This window comes from Sturnira hondurensis, unplaced genomic scaffold (assembly GCF_014824575.4).
Source record: "Sturnira hondurensis isolate 20B ecotype Veracruz unplaced genomic scaffold, ASM1482457v3 Scaffold0018493, whole genome shotgun sequence".
Taxonomy (NCBI): Eukaryota; Metazoa; Chordata; class Mammalia; order Chiroptera; family Phyllostomidae; genus Sturnira; species Sturnira hondurensis.
The window spans coordinates 2,621,066-2,640,634 of NW_028091124.1; the positions used below are offsets into that span (position 1 = coordinate 2,621,066).

At 59.9% G+C, this 19,569-nt stretch overlaps 1 protein-coding gene across 1 annotated transcript in view; it reads left to right on the plus strand.

Annotated features, from left to right (window-relative positions):
• DRC11 (dynein regulatory complex subunit 11) overlaps positions 1-19,569 on the plus strand; it is a 101,029-nt gene that overhangs the window by 72,341 nt on the left and 9,119 nt on the right. Inside the window, exons 15-17 of the mRNA XM_037069237.1 lie at positions 2,893-3,092; positions 10,049-10,135; positions 17,539-17,716. Of these exons, the coding sequence (XP_036925132.1) occupies positions 2,893-3,092; positions 10,049-10,135; positions 17,539-17,716 (465 nt within the window). The remainder of the gene's footprint in view (positions 1-2,892; positions 3,093-10,048; positions 10,136-17,538; positions 17,717-19,569) is intronic.

A 19,569-nucleotide genomic window follows, 5' to 3' on the forward strand; every position in this document is an offset into this window, starting at 1 on the left:
GGAATAGTTAGAACTTAAATAGGAACTTCAACCTGTTGGGAAGAAATAGTTCGTTCCTCTTCTAACTTAATGTCGGTGGCAGCGCCCGGCCGTTGGGGGTGGCGTTGACAAACCAAACACTGTAAACAAACAGGCAGCCCTGGAGGGGTCAGTGCAGCACTGCGTGACATCTGCGGGTCCCTGTGGACAAGATGAAGAGCTTAGTGCCCCCGGGCCACCCCGGTGGAACAGGAAACTCGAGCGGGAGACCAAGAGCCGGCCAGATTGTGAGGACACGCCTCACAAGCAGGGCGGCGTGTGCCCGCACCCTCTACTCCTGGGTGCAGGCACAGATGTCAGCTCCAAGCCGCCCTGAGAGCGTCAGGAGAAGGGTGCGAAGGAAGCGTCCTGCCCGGACCCCCTTTTCTCAGCAAGGAGCCTGAAGTTGCTTCCGGCTGCTGCCTCCCCAGGCCGCAGGCTGGTGGGCCTTCGCCCTCGTGACCGGTGTGCGTGCCCGGCACAACCGGGACACAGGGAGAAACGTGTCCACGCCTGCCTTTCGGGTGCTCGATGTAAATTTCAGCTGCGGAAACTAGTGTCGAGTTACAAAAAGGAATGTGTTCCTTGGCCCTGGTGGTTCGGGTCACCGCTGCCAGGACTGAGCCACTCAGCAGAAGGCACCGAGGCCAGGGGCTGGAACCGCTGCCCATGCCTGGCCCCACCGTGCAGGCCCCGCTGACCGCCTCCCGGGCTCCCAGGATGGGGTCCGAGCTCTCTGAGCCCCTGGGCAGATAAAGGAATACCCGGGACGTCTCTGCCCAGCAGCGACCTCCTCCCTCCCGGAAGTGCCACGGTCCCTGCACAGGGAAGGAGGGGGCGCCCCCAGAGCAGAGCGGCCCGCTGCGTGGAGTGTGTCACCGCAGCCCGTGTGGGCGGGCACCGAACCTGCTTCTCCAGACGACTGAGCACCCAGAGCCCGGCGTCGGGAGCGGCAGAGCCGGCTCAGGGCACGGACACAGACCCTCGTGACGCAGACAGGAGAGCCCAAACACCGGAGAGCCCGGGGAGTCAGTCCCTCTCTCAGCAATTCTCCGTTGTTTTTCAAAACTGCCGCCGAAAGCTGAGACAGGCAGGAAGCGCCATGGACACTGAGGCAGGTGTGTCCGCCTCAGCAACTTACGCCCGCCCCCACTGATCGGCGGTTCAAAGGTCAGCAAGGCCCCGGGGGGCAGAGGCCTCCCAGCCACCCCCTTACCTGCCCGAGTGACCTTGGTGACCACCCCTTCCTTCTGGAAAGTCACTTCATCTGGAACAAATGCGTACCTTCTCCTGAGTCTCCCCCACCCTCGACCCTCCCTCCAATTGTCCCCCCCAGATTCTGTCCCCAGCACTCCACTACACGCTGGCCTCAGCCAGCACCTTGGCTAGTCTGCAGCCCTGACCGCCTTCCAGCGACCCCTGCGGCTGGCGGCATTGTCTCCCTGCACCTGCTGCTGTCCCCGCCCCATCACCGGTCAGACATCTGCCGCTCCCGGCACCACCGGACTCCCCAGGCTGGGCCTTTGGCCCCTCGTTTGGGACCTTCCCACAGGACCCCTTCCCTGCAGACTCCAATTTTGCCTGTGCTTCCACGCTGGCCCAGATGCCGCCTCCTCCTGGAAGTCCACCTGAGCCACACGCACCCAGCCCACCCACCACGTTCACTGTAGCAGCTTCTCTGAACTCTCGGGGGCTCTCGCGGATCTCAGCCGTTATTCGCCTTCCATTCTGGTCACCCCAGTCAGTTCAATAAGTTCTTTACGGCACTTCCTGACTCCCTTCCCGTTGGAACCTGAAGGCCGCCCGCTGGACTGGGAACTGAGTGGCCCTCGGTGCCCAGGTGCTGAGAAGGCCCGACGAACGGGTGTCTCTATCCTGCGTGGAAAACAGTCTCCTTGCTCCACCACTCAACACAGATAAAGCCTATTTAATTTTATTTTACAGAGAACTTGCTCCAAATTATTTCCAAGTGTGTGAGGGGCATGTTAGGTAACCACGAAAACTGTTTCTAAGTATGTGGTAAATTCACAATACCTTCTCAAGTGCATGAGGAGAGAAAAAAGAAACGCACCATGGTAATTACAATATTGACATATTTCTAGCTGCTCAGAAAGTGCCCAGAGGTTGAGCAAAGGCAAACCAGAGGGACAGCTGTCTCCATGACAGCCCTTGCCTGGGCGCGCCTCCGCTCCCTGCCGAATGACACAGTGCACCATGGGCGCTGCTGGCGGTGAGGACAGGGGAAGACACAGGGCCCGAGTTCCCACCTTGGCTCAAAGGAGACAGACCGCGTGGCTGAGTGCACGAGGCGCAGACCCTCAGCGACGGTCCAGTAACTCAAGTCCCTCTCCTGTCAAGGGTCCGTGAAGTCGCCCGGCTGACGGGCTGGAAACCGGCAGGGGAACAGTCTGGCTCTGGTCACTGGAGCTGGGGTTCCCCCTTGTCCCCTAAGAGTCCCTGATGGACTCTTAGCCCCCGTGTCAGCCCCCTTCCTGGCCACCTCCATGTCCCCTTCCCAAGCTCTCGAAGGATGAGATGCTGCTGACAATCAGAGAACCCCCCCTCTATCCCCTGAAACTGTCAGAGGTAAGTTAATGCAGGGATGTGCCTTAAAACCATGAGTGTGGGAAGAGTCCAGGGTGGGAGGTGGAGGGGAAATGGCGTGTCGGGTACCCAAGGAGACCCCAGGGCCCTGCCTACAAATCAGCGTCGCAGAGCCAGCCAAGCCAGAGGGTGTGCCTCTGGTCTGCGGTGCTTCCAATAACATTCGTCACGGTGGCAGGAACGGGGTCCCGCCGTGGAGTCGGGGCCCCGAATCTAGGAGCGGCCACTGGTCACTGGCGGGACTCAGAGCCCCGGCCCCGCCTCTTCCAGGCTCGGCGGAGGTGCACGAGAAGGCGCCCCTGGTGAAGTCGCTGCTGCTGGCCGGGCCCTCGGGGGTCGGGAAGAAGATGCTGGTCCACGCCATCTGCAGCGAGACGGGAGCAAACCTCTTCAACCTGTCGGCCGACAACATCGCGGGGAAGTACCCCGGCAAGAACGGGCTGCAGATGATGGTGCACCTGGTGCTCAAGGTACTCGCCGCGCCTCCGCTCCCCGGGCCTGCCCATCCCGCTTCTGGTCTAGGTGTCAGACCCTGCGGGGGCCTCCCGGAGCCGACTGGGGTGGGCCCTGCCTCCAGGCTACCCCGTGTCTTCCTGCAGATTCCGTGGTTGCTGATTTAATGTGCCACAGTCTTTGTGGGGTGAATGTGCTGCTCTCTTACATACAATGTGAGAGCTTACAACAGTATGGTCTTTTATGTTTTGATCATAGGTTCTACATCTAGAAATGTGGTAAGCGCCACAATAGAGTGTGTGACTTCTGCGTGAGTCATTTGCCTTTTAAAGAAGATAAGAGGGAACAGTTAGTATTTCACCCCTAGTCACGTATTTCCCACGTGTGGTACTTTTTACTCCGTGCTGCCGCCCCAGCTTCCCACTTGGTGTGATTCCCCTTTCAGCTGCAGGACTTGCTCTCATATTTTTTTAGGTCCGCTGGTCACAAATTCAAGTGTTTTCACGTTATCTCCGTTTCTGGAGGATAGTTTTGCTGGGTATAGAATTCTGGGCTGATGTATGTTTCTTCCAGCCCCTTAGAGACGTTATTCCATTGTCCGAGGCTCAGGGCATTTAAGTGACTTCCCTAGGGGACAGTGCTGCCACGTGAGAGGTGACGGTGTTGCTGTGTGTGAGCGCACAGTCTGCACTGGGAGCCTGCAAGTCTGAGTGCGTTACCAGCCTCTCACTGAAGTCGGGCTGATTTCAGCCTCTCTGCTCCCACGCACCTGACAGCTGGGTGCTGCTGGCGGGATTCTGGGACACGGCCCTTCCTGTCCTCACGCTCAGGACGTCGTCTGTGCTGCTGAGAGGTGGTTTTCTTGCTGTCAGATAAGCTACGCCAGCGTGTCCTAGAATCACTTCAGCCCAGCGTCATGCAGCCCACAAAATGCTACTGTCAAACCATCAAAATACGGACCCGCACCCTTGTCCACGGAGGCCGCTCTGTGTGACAGTCCCCAACACGCCTTGGTAAGCTTCACCTCCACTGTGTGTGTAACTGATTAATGAAAGACCCAGAGGCCCGGGGGTGGGAGTCATTCAATTAAAAGGCACGTGCTGGGGGGCCCACATCCCGGCAGGCGTGACAGACCAGCTGTCCACCTCGAGGGGTGGTGTTTGCTTTTAATTACGCGAAAGACAGCTGGCGAGGCGCGGGCAGGGAGGCGCGGGCAGGGAGGCGCGGGCAGGGAGGCGCCCTGAGCGTGTCCTGTGCTCCGGGGGCTGTGGCTCGGGGCCATAGCGGGGATGGCAGAGGCGCACCTGTGCCATTTGCTGAGGAGGCGCAGTAACCGAAGGCCCGGTTACCTGTCATGTCTTCTTCGAAAGGGTCCCTGTTCCCAAGTTAGTCCCTGGAGGGCAAAGGTTGCAGCAGCCAGGAACCTGCCACAAGGCCACGTCCCGCCAGTGGCCTTGCTTCAGCCCCAGCACCTCGCACGCGCAACTATTTACTGGAAGCCAAGTCTCTGATCCGTGTCACAGCCGCACGTCGGAGTCCACTCCGTCCCCAGCATCTCCCCAGGGTCCCTTCCACTCACAGGCGCCTCCGTGCAATAGCCACTCGGGTTCCTGCCAGAGGTGCGCTTGCTGCTGTTTAGAATGCTCTCTTCCGCCGACCAACTTCCTGAAAATTCTTCCTTCTGCTGAAGCTACACATGTGGAAAAGAACACACGTCTCTTCAGTGAGGGAATTTGAGAAACACAGTCACCCAACCAGCTGAGAAATGTGGCAAACGCTGCTTGTTTAACACGTCTCCTGCATAGAAGAAGTCCCCGAGGCGAGGCCGTCACCTGACGAGCCTCAGCCTCCCTGGGTTCCCACGACAGTACCTCGCAGGAAGGGCTGCCCGTGACCTTGGCCGGGAGCGCAGCACACCCTGAGGAGTTTTACAGGCGCCCACCCTTTCCGTTGGCCCCAACCCCTCGTGAGGCAGGAACTGACATCCCCGTTTACACACAGAAAACCGTGGCCCCGAGAGCTTCATTCAACCAAGAAACACAAACTTGGGGCTTGGCCTCTGGATTTAAGGTCTGTCCTCACAGCCACTCCGGGCGCCCCCCGCCCCCCCCCCCAAGGCACAGAAGGCTCCCTCGCACCCTGCCCCGGGACCCGTGTCCTCATGGTGACCCAAGAGCAAGGCCATGCCTCGGTCAGTGTCAGCTGGGAGAACAGGCTAAGGAGGCCACCCAGCTAGGGTTGGGTCCAGGCCACGTGGCCTGTGAGTCTGGACCGAGGGCGGCCACGGTGCTGCCCCTGCCTTGGTGTCACCACAGCTCCTCGCTGGGCTCGCAGCCAGCAGCCAGGGCAGTGCACCGAGGGACCCTGTCCAGATGTGCCGGAGTCAACAGCTGGGCCGGAGTGGGGTATGGAGACTTCTACTCCGGGCTGGTAACCCAAACAAAGGCTGCATCGCCATTTGGGGTTGATTTTAAAAAAACACAGACACAGATGTGTAATAAATGTAATGAATATGTTAGTCTCACCTTTACAAGGTGAAATTCAATATGGAGACAGCAAAGACCTGTACCTGACCCAAACCAGAGCTGCTCCAGTGAGCCAGGGCAGGAGAGGGAGCAGAGGGGTGCAGCCTGGGGGTGAAAATAAAGGGGCTGCTGTCAGAAAGCCGGTCCCCTGCGCTGTGCCCGGTGGAGGCCGGGAGCACACGTACGCATTCCCACTTCTGCTTATTTTCTTTAAACCCAGACGTCATACTTCAGAGCTGTTGTGGGTTCACGGGAAAGCTGACCGGCAGTGCAGGTGGGCTCCAAGGGGGAGCAGGGTGCCAGGCCGGGGCTGGGGTCACAGGGACAAGCTGGGACCAGAGCTGATGCAGAGTTTTTAACCAGGGCAGAAACACTTGGGGGCGGGGTGCCTTAAATGAGGCTAAACTGTGCTGGGAGGAGTTGAGCGTGTCCTTGCACACAGGTGTGAACTCCCCTGCCTCTCAAAATTGGCACCAGGAGTAGGGGCGGGCTGGGAAGGAGAAGGGGGTTCAGAGGGAAACCGGGGTGCTTTGTAAGCCTATCACCCTCCAGGCCCCTCCCCCATGAACGCAGCCTGGTCCTCAGCAGTAGCACTGACACGTTCCTGTCACCAGGCTGCCCTCCCACCATGACACCTGTCATGGTCTGTGCGTGGCACCTGCATCCCCAGCCTTCCCCTCTCTGCTGCCTCAGTTTACCTTCCTTTCCACGTAGGGTCAGCCCAGCCGCGCTCCTGACTCTTACTCACTTGCAGTTTACCCCAACTGACACCCAGTTAGGACTCGAGGTCTCAACTCTGCAGTGTCATAGAAGGCAATGCAAGGGAAGAGAAATTTAAAATATTTTCAAATAGTAGAAATACAACATGCTCCACATATTAGTATTTGAACAGAATCTGAGTGACCGCAGTTCAGGAAAGTGAGCCCCCGACATCCCATCGCAGCCCTCCGACCCTCCCCAGCACGCAGCACCGCCCTGGTGGTGCCCTGTGCCCAGCGACCCCCGTGCAGAGATGGGGGCTCTGCTTTCTGCAGGCAGTGACCCCTCTCTCTGTTCCCAGATGTCCCCTGCCTCCCACCACAGAGCCTGACCCCTCACTGATGTGTGGGTGGGGTGGGTGCGTTCATGGGGGAGGGGCCTGGAGGGTGACAGGCTTACAAAGCACCCCGGGTTCCCTCTGAACCCCCTACTCCTGCCCAGCTGATGTGTGTGGGGTGGGTGGGTGTGTGGATGGGCGTGTGGATGGGTGGTCCTTTTCAGTTTGGTGAACTGATACGCAACTACTGGAAAAAGCAGGCACTTTTCCCTGGGTTTTCTACGGGGAGCAAAGGGGGACCCTTTCAGAAAGACCCCCCGGGGCTTCCCGGGATCCTCTGGGCCGACCTGGCCCACCAGACACGCAGGGTTTCATGGGGAGCCACCACACTCTACCCTGGGAACCCAGTTCTGCTACTGAGCGTTCGACGGTGTTTCTTGGGAGAGCGCCGAAGCTCACACCCATAAAACTCATGGGTGGAGAGTCTTGAACTCTTTGACAGAACTTTCCGGAATCTGAAAAGGCACAAGTTGGTGGAAAATGGTCTTCATTCCAGAATTGACACAAAACTGAAACCTACAGTGACATTTGATGGGACTGAAGAGCCCCCTAGTGGCCGTCGAAGGAAATGCTCCCATGTAACCTGTGAAGTCCAATTACGCATTAATTACATTTAATTGTCCATGACCTCAAGCTGTCTGTGGGTAATTTCAGCAAAGCCTTGTGACTGCTACATGAAAATTAAAAGAGCAAAGGATGCCATTTTTCATTAACAAATTGGCGCAGAGTTTTTTACTGTTAATACTCACCGAGAAGAGTGGAGAAACGGATCCACTTCTGTAGAGCTGGGGAAGGAGACAGAACCTCCCGGCCAGCGGGGCGGCCACACGCGGGAGTGTGAAGGACACACGGGCCCTGTGTCCAGTGGTGTTCCGAGGAACGGACCCCTCGTGCCCGAAGGGCCCCTCTCCCGAGCACCGTCTGGTTGAGTAAGAAGGCAGAAGCCGCCCAGAGGCTCAGAAACCCGGGGCCAGGTCAGTAGGTCACGGGCACCGCGTCACAGTGACACTGGGTAAAGGCGTGTGACATCAGCGCAGGAACGGCTGTCTGTTTTTTGCAAATCTGGGGCCAGGAAGGGTCCACCTTGTCCTTTCATCCCCTCGCCTCCAGCCTCGCCTCGGAGCCCTCTGCACACCCTTGCCTCGATTTCCCAGCACCTAGGGCACCACCACCCACTGCCCGGTGCTTTGCACACACAGCCAGTGTCCAAGGGCCACAGTGTTAAAGTCCCGGACAGATGCCTCACTGCTTCCTGGGTCAGAGCACACTTGGCGGGCTGGCCAAGGCCTTTGTGACCCCCCCGAGTAACCGAGCAGCCCCGGAGGGTAGGCCTGGCCTTCTCTAGCACTCGGATGCCCCTCTCTCCCTGGGCCACCCTCATGGACTGAGGTCTGCCCACCCTGCCGTTGGCAGGCTCCTCTAGGATGAGGCCCAGCCTGGCACCGTGCCTGGTGCACCCCAGCCCCTCCGGAAAAGTTTCATGAGTGAGGAAAGGGGAGACTGGCATGCATACCGGGCCCCACATGGTAAACCCGGGGTCCCTCCTGTAACAGTCTGCTTGGAAACAGCCAACTCCCCCAGAGACTCCTTTTCTCCAAGGAAGGAGCCTCTGCCCCTCGGACCCTCCTGGCAGGAGGCCCCTCCTGGAGGCCCAGGGTTCTGGGCCCCGCCTGTCTGCCCAGGACGGAGCACACTCACCACGTGCCCCAGCCAGCCTGCCATGGAGGACGGTCAGGGAGACCAGAGACCCTCTCTCGGGGGACAGGACAGTGGTGGTTTGGAGCTCTTCCACTGCAACGAGAGCTGACCGAGGAGGATGCGGCTGCAGGGTGACGAAGGGTACGGAACAGGCACCCGTCAGCCACAGTGACGCACAGACAGCTGCCCGGCTATGCAGGTCGCCGGCCCAGGGTGCCAAGCAGACGTAGGTCCCACTCCGGCTCCACCGCTTCTGCTGTGCTGGTGGGCACATTGCTGACCCCTCTCTCTGCCTCAGTGACCTCCTCTGTAAAAGGGGCCCAAGTGTGGACGCACTCGGCATGGCATGTGGGACGTGGCGAGCAAGGGGTGTCCTGGACGTGGAGGCACTTGGCACAGGTTCCTTCCCTGTGTTGTCATCTGTTGGTAATGTCGAAGGACTCACTTGCTTCGTTCAACAATAACTGCGCCTTTCCAAACTGCCGTCCTCCACACAACACCGGGCGCCCCGAGCAGGTGACAGACCGCCCTGGGAAAGGCGTCCCAGAACGGGTGCAGCTAGGGCACGCGAAGAGTGGAATTCCCCCGCCAGCGCAGGAAGAGTGGGCTGTCCAGGGAACAGTCGGTCACGTTCAAGTTCCGTGGTGTGGTGTGGCCGGCAGGTCACAGCTACTTCAGGTCAGGGGTGAGAAACAAAACCGACGGTTTCAAGGCCCCCCGAGCCACTGAGGCAGCTGTCTTCAGCCTGTCCCTGTGGCTTGGACTGTGAGGAGCAGGAAGAGAAGCCACACTGAGGTCCCCAGAGCGCCCACCCGCCACGCCATCCCCATCAGGAGCTGGACTGTGCGAGCACAGGCGCACAGGCAGAGGCTCGGAAAACCCACCGCCCGAAAGTGGACGCGCCAGAGGAGGAGCCTGCCGCCAGCACGGGGCGCGCCCAGGACCGCGACACGGGGCACGTGAAAACTGTCCGAGGGATTCCGTGCTAAAACCGAGATTTTTAAGAGGGGCTGGAAAGAATAAGACCTTGCCTCTTATAATAAAGTGTTTTTTTTCCTAAGAAGCCGAAGACCTTTCCCCACAGAACCTCATTTAATTTCCCTACGGGGCAGGAAGTAGGGAAGCTTTGGATTCAAACTCAAAACAGCTTTTAGGGAGCAATGACTCAGCTGCACCCTTGGGCACTGAGCCGGTCCCTTGGTGGCAGGGAGCAGGCCACACGGGGAAAACACGGGGGGCCTTGTGCTGAAGCCGCTTTTCTCCTTGCGAGCAGACCTGCCCGCACCTGGGTGCCCCAGGCCAGATGTTATTCGAGCCTGAGGCTCAGGCCCCCTCCCCCGCCCCCCGCCGTTGGTCAGCAAATTGTTCACTGGCTGACTGGGAGCCAACTGGGGGGCCTGGTGGGGCTGGAAGCTGACCCAAGGCCTGGGGACCCAGAGTGGGGTGTGCAGGTGCCCCGTGCGCCCTGCCCGGGGGTGGGAGTGGTGGGCGGCGGTGAAGGAGGGCCTGGTCATGGGCACACAGCAGTGCCCGCCCGGCCCCACCACCCCGAAGGCACACACTGGGAGTCCTGGCGTCCTGCGGTCCCTTGGGCCCCACCGTGCACCCAGGACGGAGGCACATGTCCAACCCAGGCTCTTCCCTCTCCTTGCAGGTGGCCCGGCAGCTCCAGCCATCCGTGGTGTGGATCGGAGACACGGAGAAAACCTTCTACAGAAAAGTCCCCAGCGCTGAAAGGATGGTGAGGGCCCCTCCGCCGTGTCCTGGTCCGGGCCTTCCTGGCCCCCGAGGGGCCCTGCCAGGGCTACCTCTGCTTTTCCACGGGAGGAAGATGCCCAGGGGCAGCCTCTCCCCCATCTCAGGGCTCGTCCGTGTGAGAAGGGCCCGGTGGGCTGCTTTTCTGGGGCATAATTTAGAAGAAAATGAAGGACTGTGTAGGAGAGGGGGGAGGGGAGCTCGAAGCCCAGACACCTGACTCAGAGGTGAGAAGCATTTAGAGAACTATGCTCCGTTTAAAAAAAGGCCCACACAGGCGGTATTGTCAGGATTTCCTATTGTTCAGGGTAACGAGCAGCAGGAGGCCGGCAGCTCACGCACAAAGGCCACCGCGGAGCCCGGCAATTGCTTCCTTCCTCCTCTTCTCTCCTCGCCGCACCCCTCCCCCGCACTTCCCCCCACAGAGCACCAGAAAATTTCCCACAGGTGGAAAAAAACTGCGGATACACAGGATTGTTATTCCACATCCATTTGCCTCAAAGCAAATAGTGGTCAGCGTGGATTTCTGAGGAAATCCGCAAGGACTTTAATCACTTCGGATCTTACGTGGTACACATCATCACTGTGAGCGGGAGAGAGGGTTTGGATGAAGAACGAAAGCTCGTCGGTCTTGTCTTCCCCCCACGAGCCTTGGTTCCCCTGTGGCTTTAGAAACTTGCAGGGCTCATTTGTTATCTCGTCTGCGGACCGGGTAGGTAGCTCCCTCTGCTGGCGAAGATGCAGACCTGGAGGCTGGCGTTAGTTGCCACGACCCAGATCAGAGAGCAAGGAGAAGCGTGGGGCAGGGCTAAATCCACCCCTGACGCCATGGGAAGCTTCGTCTGCTCCTGGGCAACGGCTCCTCGATGGCCACTGGACGGCAGCATGGGCAGGAGGAAGGCCACGGCCTGGGGACTCAGGACGCCGTGGTTCCTGGCCTGCTCTGCCGTTCACCTTAGCTGGCTGTACGTCCTTGACGAAGTAGCTTAACCTCTCTGAGCCTAAAGGGTTTCAGAGAGAACAGCCCCAAAGTTCACGAAGCCCCCCTCCAAGGGTCATGAGTCGTCAGCAGTTGCAGCCGTAGTGGGTCTTTGTTCTACCCACCTCCTCGTGGGAAGAGCTGCCGTCCATCGGGGGAGCTCAGGGCACTGAAGACTGTGGGTCGTGTCCTGGGTGAATCGCAGATTCACCGCCTGATGAACACAGGGCCTCATTATCCATGAGGCCATGGGGGACCTGAGCGATCCCAGGCACACCCTGGGCTGCAAGACATGTGGACACCAACCCTGCAGGCAGTGTGGGCCCAGCCCCACGCCCCCGCAGGCGAGGGCGCCATTGGGGGGAACTGCCGTGTGCATGTCCTACAGCTGGACGCGGGAACACAGTCCCACTCCCCGTGATGTCCTGGGCCCGCTCCTTGGAGAGCGGTGCTGCGGGCTCCTGCCTCCTTCCTGGGACTCGGGGGCTGGGCTGGGCCAGCTCCGCTCTCCAGCCCCCCAGCCTCTGGCTTCTGCCCTTGGCCGAGTGCAGGGCCTGGGGCTATGGTGAGCAGTGACCTTCCACGAACATCCTGGAGGGGCACCAGATGCCAAGCTGCATCCTCCGACGAGAGGAACCAGGAGGCTCCGCACTGCATCCACTCAGCCACCCCAGGAACCCCCCCCCCAGCCTCTGTCCCTAAGGTCCCCTGACCCCAAAGGCACCGAGCCACAAAGAGGAATTCCACCTGCACAGGAGCCAGGAGGCAGCTGCACCTCCACCCTCCCCAGCCACAGGACAAGCAGTAACCCGGGCAGCTGCCCACCTGATTGGAGCGGTTCTAGAATCACACTCAGAAGAAGTCTCTCCCCCAGTGACCACCTGCACCCTAGAAACCCCGGCCTTGGTGAAGGTCACTTAGCGGTGAAGTGCGTGTGGGAGGCTCACACAGCCCTGAGCAGGGAGGCCAGGAGGAAAGCCAGGCAGCACGCTAGCTGCAGAGCCCTGCAGCCCTGTGGGGACGCGCCAGGACCCAGAGGCTGCCGGAGGAAGCCGAGCCCCGAGGCCCAGTGCATGTGTCCCGGAAGCGGCCTCCCTGGGTTGCAGGAGGGGGAAGGATCCACAGGGTGTGGACCTGCCGGGCCACCCTGGGACCCAGACGCAGGTCCACCTGGGGGCGGAGGCCGCACCTTCCTCCCCCCAGGGCGACATCTGAGCCCCAGTGCCTGGCTTTCAGTCTGTCCACCAGCCACCCCTCCTCAGCCCGGGGCCACCGCAGACCACGTCCTGAAAACCGCCTGTCGGCCCTCTTGTCTTACAGCCGAGGTGCAGGCTCCAGACCCTCGCAGCCTGACCACGCCTCTGCCCCCTGCCCTCATCCTCGACACCCTCAGCTGCCAGGCCCTGCCCTCCCCTGGCCGCCTGCTGCCCCACCAGCCCTTCCTGCTGGGTGTCCTGCACCCACCCCCACCCACCCGGAGGGACGCCGGGGATCCCTTTTCTGTCTCCTTACTCTCACCGTCTCTCGGCTTCAAAGTCACCCCTAAACTAGTACCTGCCCGAGTCTGTCCCCAGCCCAGGTTCTCTCCTGAGACCCCGATGCGATCACTCGGAATCACCGGGGTCGCCCAGGACACCCCCCCATAGTGCTGCAACCCCAAGCACGGCCCCCCCGGAATGTCCTCTTCCATCAGGACCCAGCGCCCTAAGCTCCTGCTCCTACAGTCCCAGAGGGTGGCTTTGTTTCTCAGTAGGACCACCTTTCATAAGGGGTCTCTGGATCCATGCAGCGAAATGAGCTCTGAGGATCGCCACGCCCTTCAGCCCCGTCTAGGTGCAGCGTGTGGGGCCCCCAAACCAGTGAAGGCACCCCTGCAAGGGGCCTCCTTCAGAATCCCAGCAGGAGGCGCCACCAGGGTCAGGGGCCCAGAAGCGGCTTCTCAGAGCGGAGCAGCTGAAGGCTTATGCAGTGCAGTGGGGACTGGTGGGAGCCTTTTATGCAGTCGTTTTGGGCAATATATCTGGTTTCCTCCCAGTCCCAAAGCCCCCGTTCTCTGCCTCTCCCCTGCACAAACCTTCCTCTTCCACGGAGCAGACCTGGCGTTGGCTTCCCACCAGCACCCGCACTTCGGAATAATGGTCCCTCATCAAGAACTCTGTCCGACAGACACATTGTGCCACGTGGTCTGTGACTGTCCCACTTCCCAGGGACGGGGACGGAAGTTCAGAGACGCAGAGAAACCTGCCCAAAGTCACACAGCCATGAAGAGCAAAGGCAAGACTGAGAACCAATCTGAAACAAAGCCTGCGCCGTTGTCCACCATGTGGCCTGCCCTCTGCCTATTACTGGAGGTTTTTCCTCAGATTTTTCCGTCTTTACATGCAGCGCCCCCACCCCCACCCCCGGGGAAGTTCGGAGCAGCCTGCTCCCAGGACTTAGGGAGTCTCGTTCCATACGCCCCTGTCCCACACTTTGCCCCCTTTCAGGCCCCTCTGTTCTCCTCAGCCCGGGCCTGGAGCCGCCAGGTGGAAGACAAATGTGGGGCCATTGTTTCCTCCCGATGGGGCCGGAGGAGCCAGATGGGCCCCTGTGGGCGCAGCAGAGGGCGGGGCAGGAGGATGCCTCTCGGTCTGGTCGCGGGCCCACGCGTGAGGCTGATGCTGCTGTGAAAACGCCACCTCGTTCTCCACCGTGACCTGTGTTGAGGGCAAAGGGGAACTAGCCAGAACATAGCTGTAAGGAAGCAAAAGGTGTTTTACTAACTAATTCAAAGAGGCTCCGGGACACGCCCGAAGAGCAGGGCGTGCCAGAGCAACGGTCAGTCAGGCAGAGAGACAGTCACTAGGGGGAAAAATTTTACCCCTGAGCACGAGCTCAACTGACCAATCAGGTAAAGGAGCACGAGCCAGTGCACGAGTTAACTCACCAATAATCAGTGACCCTATTGTGCCCCTGAGCCAACCGCTAACCGCCACATCTGCTTCTGTATCCAGCTTGCTTGCGCGCCTCCTTAAAACCCTAAGCCTGTAAGCGTTTGGCGCGACTCTCATTTGCAGCCCTCGTGGGCACCGTGTCTCTGGACACTTTGGAGAGTTCGCCCCTGCGCAGGTTAAACTTNGCCCGAAGAACAGGGCGTGCCAGAGCAACGGTCAGTCAGGCAGATAGCCATATAGACAGTCACTAGGGGGAAAAATTTTACCCCTGAGCACGAGCTCAACTGACCAGTCAAGTAAAGGAGCACGAGCCAGTGCACGAGCTAACTCACCAATAATCAGTGACCCTATTGTGCCCCTGAGCCAACCGCTAACCGCCACATCTGCTTCTGTATCCAGCTTGCTTGCGCGCCTCCTTAAAACCCTAAGCCTGTAAGCGTTTGGCGCGACTCTCATTTGCAGCCCTCGTGGGCACCGTGTCTCTGGACACTTTGAGAGTTCGCCCCTGCGCAGGTTAAACTTGGCCAATAAAGTAACATCTTTGGAACCCTGGAAGTCTCCGACATTTGTTCTCGCTGTTGGTGAATGCAACAACCTGCGTGACAAGAGGCCTCCCCCAAGCTGAATCCAGCAACAGAGCAGGAGGTCTGTGCAGCCAGACCAGGCGGGACTGACCCCAGGCTCCACACCCAGAATCAGCGGAGGCGATACACCGTGTCGGCAGAACACCGCACAGAACCACACCAGCATCTCGACGGGTGGGGAAAACCATTCGACAAAATCTAACACCGTCTGTGATTTAAAAAAAAAACAACCTGAACCAGGTGGGAAGAGAAGGGGCAAGTACAGCTCACATGACACTGACGTCGAAGCTTGGCCGCTCCGCCCTCTGGGTCCCCTCTCCTGCCAGGGGCACATTGGAGTCTCTCACCAGGTGCGAAGTGAAAGTCGTCGCGCTGGAAAGGAAGAAGTAAAACTCTCTGTTGCAGACGACATGAGCCTGTGTATCGAAAACCCTAAGGAATCCAGTAAAAAAATATTAGAATTTGTAACTAAATTCAGCGGGGTCGCAGGACACAGGATGAATGTACGTAAAGAACAATTCATACACCTGCAATGAAAAATCAAAACTTGAAATTAATTCCATTGGTAACACATCACAAAGAATAAAATATTTAGGGATAAATTTAACAAACAAGTGCAAGACGTCTACTCTGAAAACGACGAAACCGTGTTGGAGGAAGCTAAGACCTAGTTGAATGGGAAGACACGCCAGGACTGTGGACTGAAAACCTTGCTGCCGTGAAAGTGGCCAGAATCCCCAGACCGACCTACGGATGCAACGTGCTCCCCGTCCAGACTCCAGCTGGCTGCTTCGAACAGACCGCAGCTGACCCTAAAACCTCATGCTCGTGACGGCCGGGCTCGCCTTGGAGACTTCAGCCCAAGGAAAGAAGCCAGACACGTGCACTCACACACCGCGTGGGTCTGGGGGGGTGGGGGCTGGGGAAATGGGCAGCGACCCCCGACAGCTGCAGTCGGGGCGGGTGAGGCATTCTTGCTCCAGTGTGGTGATGGTCACACGTCTCGCCAAGGGTACTAAGCACATCCAATTACACCATTCACATGGGTGAATTGTGGGCTGTGTGTCCTGTCCCAGTCCAGTGGACACATCACAATGGGATAAAATAGTAGTATGTCTTCTGGTCTCCTGTGCAGCCCTCAACCGGGATTGGCCCTGACCCGGAAGGAGATTTGGGGGAACAAGCCCCCCAGCACATCCCCACTGTGAGGGGGGCCCCCATGTAGAGAAGGGAGACGCTCTGGGGTCACTGCCGCTGTGCCCGAGGCTGGGGTCCTGCTCTCGAACTCCAGGACTTGAGGGCGTCACTCATCCCCTCCGGGTCTCAGGCCGTCATCTCCGGAGTGAGGGCAGGGACTGGCCACCTCCCAGGAGCCAGTGGGGTCTGAGAGAAAGTCCATGTCCAGCTCTGGGAGAGGCCCCCGGGCCGAGGGAGCCCCGTTGGCCTGCTCACCGGCGGTGTTAAGCTTGAAGATTTATGAGCAGCCGGGTGAGAGGGGTGATAAGCACGAGGCGGACGAGAGGGAGCGCTGACTCCCCAGCCTGCCCCGTCTCACGGCTGCCCCAGGTTTCTGCCAGGCCCACCGCGTCTCCCTACCACTGCCCCTCCTCCCCTTCTGCTCTTCCCCCCCAGCCTCCTCCCTGCCCCAGGCACCCAGACAGGGAACTTGGTCCTAGCTCGGCTTGGAGGAAGCAGAAAGGAAGGAGGGAGATAGCCCCGTGGCCACAGCGTGGCCAACACCCTCACATTGCAGGGGACGCCTGTGCCTCCGAGCCCAGGGTGGCCACCCACCACAGGGGCACCCCTCGCCTTCCCTAGAAGGACTCCTCTGTCACCAGCCCAGCTCAGCACCACTGCCCTGCAGGCTGGACTCAGAGAGAGAGACGCTGGGCCAACCCCAGGACTCCGGGGAGCAGGGTCCAGAGCACAGGCCGTCTGTGTCCCTGGGTCCCTGGGTCCCAAAAGGCCTGCAAGCTGTACGCAGCTCTGTCACCCAGATACCAGCTGTGACCCCGACACCCTCCTGTTCGCTTTTACTCTTGAGGGTGGAATTCACCTCATGCCCCTGCCCGCCCCTAGGTGCCCCAGCCTTCCCCGTGGGCAGGGCCGCACAGGCACCGGTCTCCCCTGGGTGTCTGCAGGCTGCTACAGGGAGGCCGGGGTAGCCTCCCCGAGGGTCCTTGCCCTGTGACCCGCCCACGTGCCCCTGAAGCCGCTGGGAGCAGAAATGCCCGAGGCTGTGCCTGGCTGTCCCCATGGCAGCTCTTCATCGCCCCACAGCCTCTTCCTCCTCCCCAGGAGAGGTTCGTTGGAATTTGGGTGTTTCCATGGTGACGTCACATCTGACCCTCTGGGCTCCAGGTCCCTGGGTTGTGCTTCTGTCCCTGGTTAGTGCTCAGATTAGACTCAACTAATAGGTTTGCGTGGTTACCAGAGGCCTCAGAGAAGGCAGCTTACCCTCATGTAACCTGACGTTTGTCAGACTTGAGACAGAGCACATCGGTCCCTGCCTGCCACTGTAGTGGGCATGGGACCCTCGGGCTCACCCCCAGAGCAGCTCGGAGGAACGCCCCGCCTGCTGACGCGATCTCAGCCAGCTCCCCTGTGCTTGGAAACCTGCCACTCTCTGGTTCTCAGGGCCAAGGTGCTGGAAGGCTCTGCAGGTGCTTCCTTCCCTCCCCTTCCAAATCTGAATTCCAGACACTGAGGACAGGAAGCTCCTGCTGTTGCGCTCACCCAAACGAGGGAGCAGGCCCCAGCCGCACGAGGGGGCGGGGGTGGGGGGCAGGGGCGGGCGCGGGACAACTGAAAAACCGGCCCTCAGTGCCGGGGAGCATTCTCCTCTAATTCTTTTCTCCCCACAGGGCTCATTCACCCCCCTCTTCTTCCCCAGATGGAACCCAAACGCCTGAAGAAACAACTTCCCAGAATCCTGAAACTCCTGAGACCGGACGACAGGATTCTGATTGTGGGTACCACCTGCCGCCCTTTCGACGCCGAGCTGCAGTCTTTGTGCAGAGTCTACCAGAAAATCATCTTGGTCCCCAGACCGGACTATGCGTCCAGATATGGCAAGTGCCCTGGGCCCCAAAGCAGGGATGTCTGGCGTGGCGGGGGCTGGGGGCGGCCCTTGTCCCTGAGTCAGCACCAGGCGATGCCCCTGCGGGGGCGTGCGCACCCAGACGGCAGCCGTGACCACCGGGCCGCGAGGGCAGAACACACACCTCTGCCCTGTTGTCAACAAACTTCTTTCCCCCAAGACCAAAGAGAACTGGACAGGGGTGACAGTTCTGAGCCCTGGAGGGGACGCAAGCCCCGTGGGTGCGCATTTTCTCTCTGATGGGCGGACTGGAATCGCACGTCTCGTGCCCATGGTGACGGTGTCTTTCTCGCACCAAACCAGTTCTGTTCACTGGGTCTCCAAGGGTGAGCTCGGGATCATGTTGACTCACTGAAAATAAATATGGAAGAGCAGAAGGTCACTTTTTCCAGCTTTTTATTTTTGAGTAGACAGATTCAAACAGCACCACTCCTGAGACATTTTTGGATGGGACAATATGAAAGGAGGCCCTGAGGGCCAGTGCTGTGACATGGGGAAGAGCCACGAGACCCGGGCTCCCACATACCCGGCTCTGACCCCCGGCCCCACCAGGGCCCAGCTGGGTGACTCGGCCACTCAGACGAGCGTCCGAGACGGCACTCCTCCTCTGTGGAGGGGGGAAGGCTTCGTCCGTGGGCCAGCTTTGAGCCAACAGAGGCGGTGAGCAGATACCCGCACCAGCTCACCTGTGACAGACGGTGCCCACTGGTGCCAGCTCAGGCTGCCCAGCAGACAGCCCGAACCCACCCCCTGCCCGTGGCTCTGCCCAGCACCTGGTCCCGGAGGTGGGGGCACCCTAAGTGCAGGCATCTCTGGAGGTTCAGGCAGAAGGTGGAAGGAGTCTTCTGACCCAGCCTCAGAGTCACAGAGCCTCATTGTCACCACAGGTGGCCAGCCCCAAGGCCAGCCCGATTCATGGGCAGCGGGCCCCCAGAGACGAATACCACAGATGAGGCTGGGTGTGGGGCCAGCTCCGCCTCCCGTGGTGATAGGGGCGGCGATGTGGCTCTAACGGAGGTGAGGGGACCGCAGTGACGGTGGAGGCAGAGGGGGTGGCCGCACCGGTGACACAGTAGTGGGGTTTAGCAGCAACGACGATTATAAAAATGACGTAGCTTCTGCTCATCCGTAGCCAGTCACAATGGCACCACCAAGTAGAGGGGCTATACAGTCCTTTCCGGCAGGTCTTTGACCCCCGGTCAGCTAGGAGGACGCCGTCCCCCCACATTGGCAGTGTGCGCACCTTCCTGTCCTGACAGACTGCGATCCGGGCTTCGTGAACCCCGTTACACCGAAGTGCGGGTTGGCTGTGGCCCCGGGTCCTTCTCCGTCTTCTAGGGCCTCCAGGCTCCCCTGGATCCGTGCACCCAGCAAGCACCCAAGAGCAGGAGAGAGGAGAGGGGCAGCGTGGGGGGTCTCACAGGAGACTTTAGGGACCCAGCCCAGAGCGGCCAACTGGTCTTCCCCCGTGTCACGTTGGCCAGAGTGACTCACACGGCCCCACCGAGGTCCGGGGGGTGGGGTGGGGAAGTGTAGTCCGGTGAAGGGGGCAGTTGGCGCAGGAGGGGGTGAGCACAGCGGGGTGGACCGCTGGGTCGGCACCGAGGGTCCTGCGCTCCTGGCCTCATCGGCCTTTCCGCTCCGTCCCCACGCCCCGGGGTCTGGGCTCCTTTCCTGTACCGTGTTGTCCTTCCTCTCTTCCTGCTCCTGCTCCTCTTCCTCACGCTCCTCCTCTTCCTCCCTTTCCCCCTTCCCCCTTCCCCTTCGTATATATCAAATATAATGTTATCTTAGTGGAATAAGGTGGAATGTTAGTAATGTTAA